Genomic DNA, 17,043 nt, shown 5'->3' with positions numbered 1-17,043 from the left:
GCGTTTGACAAATACATTTTTTTGATTTGATCGTTCCTTGCACCAGGAGACGATGCTTATAGCAGTGGAGCCCTTAAAAATAGCATAACCTTATAAAAACTGGCCTGAATCTCCAGGTTTATTGTACAGATGCGGTGGTACAAGACAATGGGTGCCCTTGCTCCAGCGCCAAGAGACACAGTTCTACTGTGACTGAGTTAAGGAAAGCACACCATGTTGTTTCACTATTTAACCAGATATTCAACTAACAGGCCAGATACAGTAGGTTATTAACACACAATAACACACGTGACCCATGACTGTATCAATAATATAAAGATATTATGGTCCACATATAATATTATCTAATAATATATGATAATATAAGCCATTAAGGAGACATTTTTAAGCGACTTAGTCATGCAACTTAGTCATGCGTAGCTTAACCTCTTTCTAAATATGTTGGAAAACAAATTGCTTCATGTAATGAAGAGTACATGTGTAACAAAATAATGAACTTTTGAAATAGTTCTCTAATTAAACATTATGGAATACCCAAGTCGACTGTTTTATTGGTGTGTCATGCGTCACCTAACTGTTATTGCGCCCAGGTGCATCTCGTTATTGGTGGGTGGGGTTTTCTATATATATTTCCAGTGTTTCCCAGTGCCCAGAAAATTCCCATTATTTGTAAAGGTTGGAGTGCATTGAGAGGACAAGAGAAGTAAAGGTGACTTAGACCAAATTGTCCAGGAATGGCAGCCTGGAAAAGTATGACCTCCAGCCAGGATCAGTTCTCCTTCTCCCTGGGCACGTTTCCCTAAACCTATGACCTTTGAATGTATTGCTATTTCAATTTAAAGTGAAAGCTAATAAGTATATATTGGTGATAGGATCACCATTTGAGCGTTAGCGCTGAAGATTGTGTGATATTATTGTGGAGTGCTCCAATGGTGATTATAGAGATGCTGAAAGATATTGGTGCTTCAGAAAATAAAGCTGCTGTCTATTTGAAATCTATCTCAGGCACATCAGATACAACTCATTGCATTAGGCTGTATAAAGGGCTTTGTGATTCGTTGGCCAGTCAATTCAGGTGTGATAGTGCCGGGGTGGATAAAAATACTTTCTTACTATTCACTTGGAAACAAATTAGGAAACAGGTTTATTCCTGCTACCCCTGGGCGAGATCATGCAACATCACAAAGTTCACTTCCACTGCTATGCTGATGACACCCAGCTCTACCTCTCCACTAAACCCACCACTCCCCTCTCTCATCAGCCATATTCACGACATCCAGAGCTGGATGAGCATGAAGCTCCTCAAACTCAACAGCAACGAGACAGAGGTCATGCTCATCGGCTCCAAATCCACTCTCTCCAAGCATCACCACAGATGGTTTCCCCGTCCCTCTGTAAACACACAAAAGCCTCGGTGTTTCACTGGATGGTTCCCTCTCTTTCGAACCCCACATAAAAACCTGCACCCCGACAGCATTCTTCCACCTCTGCAATATCTCCAGGCTCCGCCTCTCACTGTCACACTCCAGCACAGAAAACCCTCATCAATGCCTTGGTTACTTCCTGACTAGACTGCTGTAACACTCTCCTCACCAGTGTATGTACGTAAGTGCCTCCTTGTCTTGGAATAAGAGCCTTCAGGCCTTTTGGTCTAACTGACAGGGGATTAGCCTTTGCCAGCTGGCGCAAAAGCCGTTGGTCAGGGTAGTAGGAGCCAACCTTTGCATTATACTTCACTCACATAGACAGCCTACTGCAGGTTACAATATGAAGCAAATGAAAAGCACTTAAAGCGGCAATCTGAAGGAGAAAAAATGAAGCGTCTTCCATGTCCCTGTTTCAGTAAAAAGCTACGGGACGGGGCTGGAGAAACGTTACCACTCTCAAATTCTTAGACAGAGCTATGGATGCAAGGACTGACCATCCATGATATAGCTTGAGGCTATACAGTGTTTGTTGGCATTTACTTGGTTTACAAACATTGGAGTAAAACAATCTTATATTTGGGTCCTGGTGGGGTAGGACAGTTGAACTAAGCTGATAAGGCATTTATAAGTTATTTTATTAAAGAATCAATGGGAACATATAATTAATTTACAAGTCCAAAGATGTACGTAGAAACTTCTGATTTCCCCTTTTAAAGCTTAATGACAAGTACCTAGCTAATCTGATAAAATATTTCACCTGTTTATGTGTTTTACTTATTCTTATGAGATAAACATTGAAGGTAATTGTTGAACACACCTTGAGTGATGGGAGAAGTCATCCTTGAGTGGGAACAGACTTGACTGGGAACAGAAAAATGTAAGGTAGCTACAACGTGATTAGGATACCTGGCTAATGTTTTTATAGCTAGCTACTGTAACTAACATTCATTAGGCAATTGTTACTAGCTAATTTAGCTACTAGCTCATTTAGAAAATCAGGGTCTAAACAGCTCACCAAGTTACAATTCAAGCAGGCTTTTATAAGAAGCATGCTAAATTTAAATATGATAGCCTATACTTGCCAATGGCATAATTCAGTTGTAGAGGAACTTTCCTTACCTGTAAATATTACACGGTACACTCCCGATCAAAAGCTCAAAGACAATTTCCTGTGAAACCCAGGAATTTGACAGGAAAAACTCCAGGGAAAAGTTTGGGGTTTGGTTTCTATGGTGAACTTGTATACCACACATATGGCGTGTGGGGTACCACATTCACCATATGAATGGTGTGATTGGTATGATGGAGCCTCAGTTATGGTGGTGGAGAGGACACCGCTTGCCGCAAGGAAGGGGGATGAACAAACTCTGAAAGTGCAATTAGCGGAGAAAGTACTGAACAGCGATGTAAAGGACCTTCTCGGAGCCTCACCTGTCCACCATGCCGCCCGTGCTGGAAAACTGACTTGCCTACGTTTCCTCGTGGAAGAAGCGGGTTTACCGGGCAACAGTTTGGAGAATAATGGCGCCAGCCCCGCACACGACGCTGCTGCCACTGGTAACCTGGCCTGCTTACAGTGGCTATTAACTCAAGGTGGATGTCGTACCGCGGTGAGTGGCGTTATTTTCTTGCTACATAGCCTACAGTAGGCCTACATTGCTTTTTAAAAAGGCTAATAGTTCCATAACACAGCCAAAATCATTCATCACACAGACCTCTTGTTATCATTTTAAGACCGGTCAGAGCTCAGAGGTCTATAGGACAACTTCTAGAGCAGCAAGGTCGAGGCCTGCAGTTGCTTGAATTTCCAATCCATTAGTCCTGTAGCCTAGACCTGAAAAACACAAATTAGGTCTATTGTCCCAAAAAAAGAATGACTTTTTAAAACTATTTCAATACAGATCTCAGAAAGTGACTACTTTTCTAAACTATTTGAATACAGATCTCAGAAAGTAATTACTTTCTAAAGCTATTTTAATACCGATCTGAGAGAGCAACTACTTTTTTTATACATAACTCAGGAAGTGACTACTTTTCTGAAACTACTGGGTTGGCTGCCTTCAACTAATGGCAGGGCTGTATCTGGAACTGCATGTTGGAGATAGAATGAATAGAGTACACACAATCTCCTATACCATTCCAATCTATCTGACAGTCATATTTGATCTACACAATACATTTCTATCTGAACATTCTGTATATGTCTATTCTCCTGAATGTCCATTGCCCCAGGTGTACATAATCAAGTCAAACCAATTATATTTTGTACAGATAAGTGTAAATAAGTTGTAACATTCAACTACTGTATGACTCTTTCAACATGCTGCTGAAAAGCTTGAAACATGCAATTAATTTTGTTATACCTGAAAATACTGCATACTAATTCAAAGCCATTTGAAAACATTGCAAACAGCAATTTGGATGCTTAGAAAAAAACTTTTTTGTACTTCTTTGTCCATTTGAGGGTAAGTGTTCTTGTTTCAAACACATACTACGCTATATTTAAAGGGATCGTTTACTCAGAATACAACCTAACATGAATTTCCACCTATCTTGGCAGTTTTGGAATATTTCGTTTCCTTTCGATACTTAATAACCATATTTTGTTACCGTTAGCATTCTCAGTAACACTTAACATGAAACTGTTCTTGTGCCTGTGTAATAAAATTGTAATTAATAATTAGAGGATCATTTTATTAGCATGTTGTTACATAATACTTAATTGCATTTTAATTTCATAGCAATGAGCTGAGTGTTTTTGTAACTACTGTACACAACAGGAATAGTGACTGTTCTTTATTCCACTTATGTAGGGTGTGTTCGTAAATTCAATCTGGAGTGCCAGAGTGCACTCAGAGTGCCCCCTGGATCTTCGTAAATTCAGAGCTTGTTAGATTGTCCAGTCATATATGCAGAGCCTTTTTCTCTCAGAGCGGTCAGAGCGCACACGGTACGCTCTGGCTGAGGAGTAGGGTTGATCAAGCGTTCTGGCCTCACAACTGCAGTCAAGTATCCAAGCTAACTGGCTAACGTTGGCTAGCTTGCTAGCTACTTCCAGACACAAATTAGAGAACACCATACTCTGACCATTTTACTCGCCCTAGCAGAGCTGATAGGCTGTTTTTATGTTATCTAGAGCGTAGGTGACTGTAACTGCAGCTGGCAATAATTTAATTACGTTGTTTTGCCAACGTTTGCTGACACCGGCCATATTCAACGGGTGTTGAGCGTTCGTAAATCCCTCAGTTATTCTGCGCTCTGGCAGTCAAGACGGGTGCTCTGAAAATGGAGTAGATAGCCAGAGGGAATTTACGGACGCACGCGTAATAATTAAATCATTATGCAATTCTAAAGCAATTTCCAAAGTACTATCTAACAACAATGTTGTTATTGTAATAATTGCAAAGTTACTACACATATATAAAAACTTCATGTCAAGTGCTCCTATATTACCTTATGTCTCACTCATGAATATATGTTTTTTTTGTCATGTTGAAGCTGTAAAAGTGGTGTACTCTAATGTTGAAATGATTCCATTTCCCTCGTGTATTTAATTAGGCTATAGGACATATTAAGATTGATGTTTTCTGAGATCTGAATTTGAATATCAAAGAAAATAGTTGCATTTTAGTTGAAACTCTATATTAACTATATTCGGCTACCTCAAGTATGTGAAATGTTGGTATGGTCAGCTCTCCTCCTGGAGAGCCGCTGCAAGTTTTTGCTCCAAACCTTCTCTAACACACCTGATTCTGCTCATCAAGGTGCTGATCTCATTAGTAGCAAAAGCCTGCACCACCATCAGTAGGGTTGGGGAGGGTTGGCCACCACTGACGTAGCTACTGTCCCTTTAACTACTGAGACGATTTCAAGCGACCAACATACTACTGGAGTGATCCTCCCCCGGATGGATTATTTATCAAGTGGTGAGTCCCATGTCGCGATTTGCGGCAATTGTGGATACGGGATACAAGACAGCCGCCCGGAATTATATTCTTAATGTCCTACAACTCCGATAACGTTATCATAACAGATAAATTGAAGAAAGAAGTCAATATGAAGACCAAAGAATATCTCTGTAACAGGTGTTTGAGCTATGCGTGTTGAGGCAGAGGAGAACAAGCCATCAGGTGAACTTTATCGTCGTGCGCAATTATAGGTTACCAGTATGCATTAATTATGTTTATGTTTACTTTATTAACTCAATTACTAAAATGACTCAGAATTTGATAATTCTGTTGATATTATGTAAAACAACATTTGTTTTTAATAAGTAAAATGACCAAATACATGCTCATTGAAAGACATCGCCTACCTGTCCAAAGAAATAGGCTTTTTTTTCTCTCACTTAGATGATGTATGCAGATCTCTGTCAATTCAACGAGATATGCTTCTAAATAGTGGACATACATTTGTTATCTTACTGTAATGATCACAGGACTGGAATTATATTGTTATCTACGAAGAAAATTGTTCAGGAGTTAAATAGAGGTTAAACCTCATCTAGATGCTGCGTTTATAAATACGGAGGAGTTGTCTAGCAGCAGTTATGGTGGTGGAGAGGACACTGCTTGCCGCAAGGCAGGGGGATGTACAAACTCTGAAAGTGCAATTAGCGGAGAAAGTACTGAACAGCGACGTAAAGGACCTTCTCGGAGCCTCACCTGTCCACCATGCCGCCCGTGCTGGAAAACTGACTTGCCTACGTTTCCTCGTGGAAGAAGCGGGTTTACCGGGCAACAGTTTGGCGAATAATGGCGCCAGCCCCGCACACGACGCTGCTGCCACTGGTAACCTGGCCTGCTTACAGTGGCTATTAACTCAAGGTGGATGTCGTACGGTGGTGAGTGGCGTTATTTTCTTGCTACATAGCTACATAGCCTACAGTAGGCCTACATTGCTTTCTAAAAAGGCTTAGTTCCATAATACAGCCAACATCATTCATCACACAGACCTCTTGTTATCATTTTAAGACCGGTCAGAGCTCAGAGGTCTATAGGACAACTTCTAGAGCAGCAAGGTCGAGGCCTGCAGTTGCTTTAATTTCCAATCCATCAGTCCTGTAGCCTAGACCTGAAAAACACAAATTAGTTCTATTGTTTCCCAAGATTAGTCATGTTGGACTAGGCCCGAGCCTACCCATCTCTCTTAGGTCAGTATTTGCTTGACTGTCAAATTGAGCATTTTGCCACATTTCCAGCCTGGAAATTACATTCATCACTTCTTCACACCACTTCAGCATAACACAATTAGTCACTCAGACAGTTCTTTGACATCTATTGTAAGGCCTAAGAGGATAACCCTTGTCTCTAGTACCCCCAATGATTTATGTATAGGCCTACACTAGATGACTGATAGGGGGCACTGTGTTAAAGCCATCTGCCTAAGAGGATAACCCTTGTCCCTAGTACCCCCCAATAATTTATGTATAGGCCTACACTAGATGACTGATAGGGGGCGCTCTGTTGAAGCCATCTGCCTAAGAGGATAACCCTTGTCTCTAGTACCCCCAATGATTTATGTATAGGCCTACACTAGATGACTGATAGGGGGCACTGTGTTAAAGCCATCTGCCTAAGAGGATAACCCTTGTCCCTAGTACCCCCCAATAATTTATGTATAGGCCTACACTAGATGACTGATAGGGGGCGCTGTGTTGAAGCCATCTGCCTAAGAGGATAACCCTCGTCTCTAGTACCCCCCAATGATTTATGTATAGGCCTACACTAGATGACTGATAGGGGGCACTGTGTTAAAGCCATCTGTCTAAGAGGATAACCCTTGTCCCTAGTACCCCCAATGATTTATGTATAGGCCTACACTAGATGACTGATAGGGGGCGCTGTGTTGAAGCCATCGTGCATCATCTTGGCACTCCCCCACCATTGTAAAACATATTTAGCATTTTATTCTTATCTACATTCATTTTTTTGCCACATGTATTCTATTACAGACAACTTAATGCATATTTTTACATTATATTATGCAAGCTAAACATACAAATAAAACATTTTCATTAAAGTATCATTTTTTAGAGATTACTAATAAAATAATTATATACATGCAATTTTGTCCTTGAATCATTTAATGGAAATAGTGTAGAATTCCATTCATTCCATTGGAGGAATGCTTCTACTGGGGAGTGCCAATATGACCGACAAGTTGCTTCGAAGCCTCTCAATGGTCAATACATAGCATCAGCAATCCAGGGTTTAAATACTGTACATCAGTGACTGCACCACCCACTTTTCTTTAGGCTTGTGCAGGCTTTTGTCTCAATGAACAACACATGGTCCGGATAATTGTGCTACTGTATATAACCTGTTGCCATTGAGAATACCTGAGACTTGTATTAGTTATTACTCTGTAATTATCATCAATACCCATTCTAAGGGAAGTGTCACCACAGCAGGCAGTCCGTCCAGTGTACTAAGGTCTATACAACAATGTCACCTATGCTGGACTCATTTGATATGATTTTTACAACAGCTTGAGAAAAAAATTCACCTAGATCCCAGGTCCTCATGCTGAATGTGTAGCGACTGGACCATTTGACAAAACGTGGGGGAAAAGTCATTTTGATTTGTGCTTTTACACCTGCATTGCTTGCTGTTTGGGGTTTTAGGCTGGGTTTCTGTACAGCACTTTGAGATATCAGCTGATGTACGAAGGGCTATATAAATGTATTTGATTTGATTTGATTTCCATACACAAACTTAACTCTGTCTACCTAATGGCACAGTTTACATAAATGTTTGGCCTCACTTTCAGCATCCTGGGAAATATGAATGTAATATTATTGTGTAAAACTGATTGTTATAGGGTGAAAAAGACATTCACTTTCCACCCTCTATATTAATAATAAGAAGTCGGACTTGTCCACATAAAACAGCGTTTCCACCCTCTATGTTAATAACAAGAAGTCTGACTTGTCCACATAAAGCAGCATTTGAGCCCAATGATACATATTCGTAATTTCACACTTGAGTCAGTAGAGACATTGGTTACAAGATTTGACAAAATCCTTTTCGGGTCAAAGAGTCACAAGGATGTATTCAGCTGTAATCTTCATATCTATTCGCCATAGAGTAGTGGTGTGCACCAATATCGATAATTCGATACTAATCATACCTCACTTTCCCTGAATATTAATTTACGACACATACTATAATGTCACACACCCACACTATGGATCAAACTTCAGGATTCATTGAAATATTTGAGGACATGACATTTGACTTATGAATTACTGAACGGTATTGAGTACACCATTAGTCCAATGTCATCTAAACACATGTCTGAAAGTAAACTATATAATGTACCTAATCAGAGGAGGTTGGTGGCACCTTAATTGGGGAGGATGGGCTCGTGGTAATTGCTGGAGCGTTAAATAGTGGAATGGTATCAAATACATCAAACACGTGGTTTCCATTTATTTGATGCCATTCCATCTGCTCCGTTCCAGCTATTATTATGAGCCGTCCTCCCGTAAGCAGCCTCCACTGTTTCTTGTTTTGAAACTCAAGTAATAGTTTGTTTTGGCTCTGTCTAGAAGCATCTGGTAGCTGTGTTATTTCATTTGGGTACTTGAAGAGTGTTAAATCTGTACAAGGGATGAAACCCTATATAGAGCACATTCAAATGGGATTAGAAGTTTGGAAAGCGGTATGCCCTGATGACATTGTCCGCACAATTAATTAGGTTAATGACTTATCTTTCGATAACTCTATTCGCCATGTGCCAATCACTTAGTCTGGGCTAGGACTGAAAGACACTGGCATTCACACTGCTTTGTTCACTGACCAATTCAGCAAAAATGAGGTCGTAACAATGGGGAATCGATCGGTAGATAAAGGTGCTCTAAATTGACCCCTTTTGCATAACCCACCATACCAGGAGACATCCATTTCTTCATCATTGGAAAAGATAAATGGTTGAGTTTGATATAATTTAAAAGCTTACAAACAGTGTTGTCAAACTATTTTATTACTTGGATTTTTTTTAAATAAAAATTGTCCTTTTGAAATCTTTAACGTGCAAACTAAATTGTTTATTCATAAGCATATGTTGTAGCTTAGACATCATCTGAGGTTTTTGTGTCGTGCATTCCATGGCTTGAGACACCACATTCTCTTAACTATAGGATGGGTGTCATTTCAATCATAGAAATCGAATTCATAGAATGGACCTATCCCTTCAGAACCCTGCAATGTGTTGGTACACAATTGAAATGTCAATTAAATTGAAATTGAAACTTCTAAATACTACCACAAAAATGACCGCTGATACACTCACGTCGAATGTCAACTTAAATCGTCATGTCTATTCTAATAAACACAGCAAAAAAAAGAAACGTCCCTTTTTCAGGACCCTGTCTTTCAAAGATAATTCGTAAAAATCCAAATAACTTCACAGATCTTCATTGTAAAGGGTTTAAACACTGTTTCTCATGCTTGTTCAATGAACCATAAACAATTCATGAACATGCACCTGTGAAATGGTCGTCAAGACACTAACAGCTTACAGACGGTATGCAATTAAGGTCACAGTTATGAAAACTTAGGACACTAAAGAGGCCTTTCTACTGACTGAAAAACACCAAAAGAAAGATGCCCAGGATCCCTGCTCATCTGCGTGAATGTGTCTTAGGCATGCTGCAAGGAGGCATGAGGACTGCAGATGTGGCCAGGGCAATAAATTGCAATGTGATATGCATAAGACAGCACTACAGGGAGACAGGATGGACAGCTGATCGTCCTCGCAGTGGCAGACCATGTGTAACAACACCAGCACAGGATCGGTACATCTGAACAGCACACCTGCGGGACAGGTACAGTATGGCAACAACAACAGCCAGAGGTACACCAACAACGCACAATCCCTCCATCAGTGCTCAGACTGTCTGCAATAGGCTGAGAGAGGCTGTACTGAGGGCTTGTAGGCCTGTTGTAAGGCAGGTCCTCACCAGACATCACCGATAACAACGTCACCTATGGGCACAAACCCACCGTCACTGGACCAGACAGGTCTAGCAAAAGTGCTCTTCACTGACGAGTCGTGGTGTTGTCTCACCAGGGGTGATGGTTGGATTCGCGTTTATCGTCGAAGGAATGAGTGTTACACTGAGGCCTGTACTCTGGAGCGAGATCGATTTGGAGGTGGAGGGTCTGTCATGGTCTGGTATCGGTGTTTGACAGCATCATCGTACTGAGCTTGTTGTCATTGCAGGCAATCTCAATGCTTTGCGTTACAGGGAAGACATCCTCCTCCCTCATGTGCTACCCTTCCTGCAGGCTCATCCTGACATGACCCTCCAGCATGACAATGCCACCAGCCATACTGCTCGTACTGTGTGTGATTTCCTGCAAGACAGGAGTGTCAGTGTTCTGCCATGGCCAGCGAAGAGCCCGGATCTCAATCCCATTGAGCACGTCTGGGACCTGTTGGATCGGAGGGTGAGGGTTAGGGCCATTCCCCCCAGAAATGTCCGGGAACTTGCAGGTGCCTTGGTGGAAGAGTGGGGTAACATCTCACAGCAAGAACTGGCAAATCTGGTGCAGTCCATGAGGAGGCGATGCACTGCAGTACTTAATGCAGCTAGTGGCCACACCAGATATTGACTGTTACTTTTGATATTGACCCCCCTTCGTTCAGGGACACATTAGTCCATTTCTGTTAGTCACATGTCTGTGGAACTTGTGCAGTTTATGTTTCAGTTGTGGAATCTTATGTTCATACAAATATTTACACATGTTAAGTTTGCTGAAAATCAACACAGTTGACAGTGAGAGGACGTTTCTTTTTTTTACTGAGTTGATCTATCTTTCTATGATTTCAATAGGTTTCCTATGGAGGATTGACAGTATACTTTAAAACAATGGATATCCCCATTCTGATCAGCATTCTCTGATGTGTGGACCTCCAACCATTTCAATTGTATTCCCATTTTAGTACATTTATCAGCCAAAACGTGACACCCACCTTTTATTCAAGAGCTGAAAGTCACTTTCTAAGTACTTCTGAAATGGGCAAATATGTATGGAAGGTTTCGCTCAAATCAAAAGGAGTCCTGTCAAAAAGTGATTGAATTCAAATGGATTTACCTAGTAGTGAATTTATATCCCTCTTTCCTCTGGCTGTTCTCCCATATATGTCCCAGGCTTTAGAGAGAATGTACATGGAAAGGAGGGATGACAGACTTGTTATAGGGCAATTCCATGGTAATGCGGAGATGCAGATTTTTCACTTTACATGTATGCCAAACAAAAACTATTGATTTCAAAGTTTAACACACCACTCAACTCAATGCACAAATACTACTTTTAACAATTTTCACTGAACATTTTACAGAAACACTCACTGGAAGAACTGTGCAGATGCAAAACACCCTTGGGGAGATGGAGTGAGAGTCAGGAGTTGGAAGATACAGGGGCTGAGAGAGAGAGGGGCTGAGAGAGAGGGAGAGAGAGGGGATGAGAGAGGCTGGGAGAGAAAAAGGGAGGGAAAGAGAGAGAGGCTGGGAGCACGAGAGAAATAGGCTGGGAGAGAGTGAGAGGGAAAGCGAGTGGCTGGGAGAGCACGAGAGAAAGAGGCTGGGAGAGCACGAGACATGAGAGAAAGAGGCTGGGAGAGCACGAGAGAAAGAGGCTGGGAGAGCACGAGAGAAAGAGGCTGGGAGAGCACAAGACATGAGAGAAAGAGGTTGGGAGAGCACAAGAGAAAGAGGCTGGGAGAGCACGAGAGAAAGAGGCTGGGAGAGCACGAGACATGAGAGAAAGAGGCTGGGAGAGCACGAGAGAAAGAGGCTGGGAGAGCACGAGAGAAAGAGGCTGGGAGAGCACGAGAGAAAGAGGCTGAGAGAGCACGTGAGAAAGAGGCTGGGAGAGCACGAGAGACAGAGGCTGAGAGAGCACGAGAGACAGAGGCTGAGAGAGCACGAGAGAAAAAGGCTGAGAGTGCACGAGAGAAAGAGGCTGGGAGAGCACGAGAGAAAGAGGCTGAGAGAGAACAAGAGAAAGAGGCTGGGAGAGCACGAGAGAAAGAGGCTGAGAGAGCACGAGAGAAAGAATCTGAGAGAGCACGAGAGAAAGAGGCTGGGAGAGCACGAGAGGCTGGGAGAGCGCGAGAGGCTGGGAGTGGGGGAGCGAGAGGCTGGGAGTAGGGAAGAAGGAGGGAAAGAGAGATGCTGAGTGAGAGGGAAAGAGAGAGGGGAAGAGAGAGAGGCAAGAGAGAGAGGCTGGGAGAGGCTGAGGGAGGGGGAGAGAGAGAGAGGTGGGGGGGCTTCATAGTTGGCATGCAATGATTTAAAACATGTGACACCTTTTTATTACAACACATACTGGGCACTGGCATTTGCTCCGAATTAAGATTCAATAATGTCTGCAGAAAGAATGGGGTGTCAGCTATGACATGACACATTGACTTTGAAAAAATCTGTTTTGGTTATTGAACTATACTAAGTGAAGTGGATTTATAGCCAGTAACGGAATTTCACTATGCGTCCCTGATCTGTACTACACAGAAATTCATATCCATAATTATGCATACCATTCTCTTCATGGTGATGTATCCTAAATAGGTACACAAAGGTATAAATAGGCAATATCCTCCTTTGCATATTTGGGTATTATTCTTCACACTTGCTATTATTTTAATGAGCTCTGCCTCCAAACATGTTGGTTGGTCCAGACCAGACCAAATCTGAACCAATCATAGATGTCGATGTTTCACAAGTTTGGACATGAAAGTACAGCTCAGTAGAGTAGAGTTTAGTATAGTACATTATTGTACTGTACTATACTGAACTCTACTTTCCTTTGCTGTACTGTACTCTGCTGTACTGTACTGTACTGTACTTTTCTTTACTCTACTCTACTGTGCTGTGCTGCCCAAACTTGTGAACCCACCTGTGGTTTGTGACTGCTATAATTTCCCATTGTAGCAAATTCCATTACAGATTTTTTTCTGGAAATTGGATTGAACTAATATCAACACTTCTATTTAGTTTGAGAAATGTTACTGCCTTCTGTAAGTTTAAGAAACATTGTCTTGTGATTTAATTCCGTTAGCAAAAACCCAAATAACTTTTAAGATATTTTCACATTTCTCCCTCATGAGAAGGAGGGAGGATAATGAAAGTTCACAGAAGTAACAAGTAAAGGTAGATCAATCAATTAGTTGTTTTTACTGATGTCAATTTGAAAGGAATATCGATTTTTAATCACTTAATCATTAATAAACTAAATTGATATCAGTAAAAACATGAATAACTAATTGATTGGTCTACCTTTACTTGTTACTTCTGTGAACTTTCATTATCCTCCCTCATGAGAGGGAGAAATGTGAAAATATCTTAAAAGTTATGTGGGTTTTTGCTAACGGAATTAAGTCACAAGCAATGTTTCTTCAACTTGCAGAAGGCAGTAACATTTCTCAAACTAAATAGAAGTGTTGATATTAGTTGGCAGGGGTCGTGACTTCAACATTACTGTGTTTTGATGTATTTCTAATACCCTTTAAGACTTTTTGTGGTAGATATTTTCTAAGATTCCTTTTCCATCTGTTTGACCAGAAAACCTTTGCTTATTCCTAATTTGTAGGATGTTAAATGGTAAAAAAAAAAATATATATATATATATGCCTTAATAAAAAATCTAAATACTCTTAGCTTTCATTTGACACGCTCCTATTAAACTTCACATGTTGGTGCTCATGGGTCCTTTAACATTGAAATGACCTTTATGCCATCAGTCTTACTAATGCTATGCAAATCACCTCTTGAATAAGCTCAGCTAAACCCTCATGACTAGAGGTCGACCGATTATGATTTTTTTCAACACCGATACCGATTATTGGAGGACCCCCCAAAAAAGCCGATACCAATTAATCGGCCGATTTTTATTTATTTATTTGTAATAATGACAATTACAACAATACTGAATGAACACTTATTTTAACTTAATATAATACATAAATAAAAATCAATTTAGCCTCAAATAAATAATGAAACATGTTCAATTTGCTTTAAATAATACAAAAACAAAGTGTTCGAGAAGTAAAAGTGCAATATGTGCCATGTAAAGAAGCTAATGTTTGAGTTCCTTGCTCATACGAGCCTTTGGTCATTAATATGGTCGAATCCGGAAACTATCATTTAGAAAACAAAACGTTTATTTCAGTGAAATACGGAACCGTTCGGTATTTTATCTAACGGGTGGCATCCCTAAGTCTAAATAGTATTGTTACATTGTACAACCTTCAATGTTCTGTCATAATTACGTAAAATTCTGGCAAATTAGTTCGCATTGAGCTAGGCTGCCCAAACTGTTGCTTATACCCTGACTCTGCGTGCAATGAACGCAAGAGAAGTGACACAATTTCACCTGGTTAATATTGCTTGCTAACCTGAATTTCTTTAAGCTAAATATGCAGATTTAAAAATATATACTTCTGTGTATTGATTTTAAGAAAGGCATTGGTGTTTATGGTTAGGTACAGTCGTGCAACAATTGTGCTTTTTTCGCAAATGCGCTTTTGTTAAATCATCCCCCAACGTTGCATCGATTATATGCAACGCAGGACATGCTAGATAAACTAGTAATATCATCAACCCTGTGTAGTTAACTAGTGAATATGATTGATTGATTGATTGTTTTTTATAAGATAAGTTTAATGCTAGCTAGCAACTTACCTTGGCTTCTTACTGCATTCGTGTAACAGGCAGGCTCCTCGTGGAGTGCAATGGGAGGCAGGTGGTTAGAGCGTTGGACTAGTTAACCGTAAGGTTGCAAGATTGAATCCCAGAGCTGACATGGTGAAAATCTGTCGTTCTGCCCCTGAACAAGGCAGTTAACCCACCGTTCCTAGGCCGTCATTGAAAATAAGAATGTGTTCTTAACTGACTTGCCTAGTTAAATAAAGGTGTACTTAATTTTTTTTTTTTAAATCCGCGTCCAAAAATACCTATTTCCGATTGTTATGAAAACTTGAAATCGGCCCTAATTAATCGGCCATTCCGATCAACAACATATTAGGGGGTTAAATGAGCGGTTACTCCCCCCAAACCAATGGAATGTCTACTACTACTACTACTACTAGTACTACTTTGTCCTTTCAATATTTTTCTGTTCAATAAATTAGTGCTAGTCAAAGAAGTAGACTAATAAGTGTTCCCTTCATTACCGCCACATACACTGAGTGTACAAAGCATTAGGAACACCTGCTCTTTCCATGACATACACTGACCAGGTGAAAGCTATGATTCCTTATTGATGTCACTTGTTAAATGAGCTCCTGAGTGGGGCAGCGGTCTAAGGCACTGCATCTCAGTGCTAAAGGCATGGTTTGATTCCAAGCTGTATCACAACCGGCCGTGATTGGGAGTCCCATAGGGCGGCGCACAATTGGCCCAGCGTCGTCCGGGCTAGGGTTTTGGCCGTGGTAGGCCGTCATCGTAAATAATAATTTGTTCTTAACTGACTTGCCTAGTTAAATAAAGGTAAAATATTTTTTTTCATTAAATCCACTTCAATCAGTGTAGATGCAGGGGAGGAGACAGGTCAAAGAAGGATTCTTTTTTTTCTGTTCTGAAGGGGGTGCAACTCAATATTAGGAACGTGTTCCTAATGTTTTCTACACTCAGTGTATGTTCACCATTCACTGCTAGGCTTGAGTGGCTGTCTGACCATACAACCACCACAAAGAGTGTCAGTGATTGGCTGACATTTGTATATGGTCTCTCTTCCTGTTAGTAATGTAATCTAGATGAGGTTTGACACAGTGGGTACTCCTTGTTGGTTTCCACACAATGTCAATGGGTCACTGACATCGCTTCAGAGCATCCTTGACACACCGCTTGTGTTGTGAAAGTGGTTTCTGGTGCAAACACTTGATACCTGAATCAGATAATAGCTTAACGTCTATTAAAGTATTCATCAGGGTTACCCTACACTGAGTGTACAAAACAATAGGGACACCATCCTAATATTGTGTTGCACCCCCTTTTGCCCTCAGAACAGCTTCAATTCGTCAGGGCTTGGACTCTACAAGGTGTCGAAAGCGTTCCACAGGTATTCTGGCCCACGTTGACTCCAATGCTTCCCAAAGTTGTGTCAAGTTGGATGGATGTCTTTTTTGTGTCGGACCATTCTTGATACACACAGAAAATGGTTGAGTGTGAAAAACCCAGCAACGTTGCAGTTCTTGACACACTCAAACCGGTGCGCCTGGCACCTACGACCATACCGTGCAAAGGCACTTAAATCACCCTCTGAATGGCACACATACATAATCCACGTCTCAGTTGTCTTAAGGCTTAAAAATCCTTCATCCTTAACCTAACCAGTCTCCCCTTCATCTACACTGATTTGAAGTGGAGTTAAAAAGTGACAATAAGGGATCATAGTTTTAACCTGGATTCACCTGGTCAGTTGGTCATGGAAAGAGCAGGTACACTCAGTGTATATGTCTTCAACGAAAGTTTCATATTCATTTTTCAATCACTTGAGTCAACTCCTTAAAGATATCTTGAATGCAGAGCATACTGATGATCAATGTCATCTTTGTGATTCAAGACCACGCAGGATGTTACCATTTAAATGAATCAGCATTAAGTCTT

The 17,043-nt window shown here is 40.9% G+C and overlaps 1 protein-coding gene across 1 annotated transcript in view; it reads left to right on the top strand.

Annotated features, from left to right (window-relative positions):
- Positions 1–5,329: 5,329 nt before the first annotated feature.
- Positions 5,330–17,043, top strand: part of espn (espin) — a 98,774-nt gene continuing 87,060 nt past the window's right edge. The window contains 1 exon segment of the mRNA XM_065020660.1: positions 5,330–6,270. Within this exon segment, the coding sequence (XP_064876732.1) occupies positions 5,977–6,270 (294 nt within the window). The 5' untranslated portion in view covers positions 5,330–5,976.

This window comes from Oncorhynchus nerka, linkage group LG7, assembly GCF_034236695.1.
Source record: "Oncorhynchus nerka isolate Pitt River linkage group LG7, Oner_Uvic_2.0, whole genome shotgun sequence".
Lineage (NCBI taxonomy): Eukaryota > Metazoa > Chordata > Actinopteri > Salmoniformes > Salmonidae > Oncorhynchus > Oncorhynchus nerka.
This window is presented reverse-complemented; position numbering and strand designations above follow the sequence as displayed.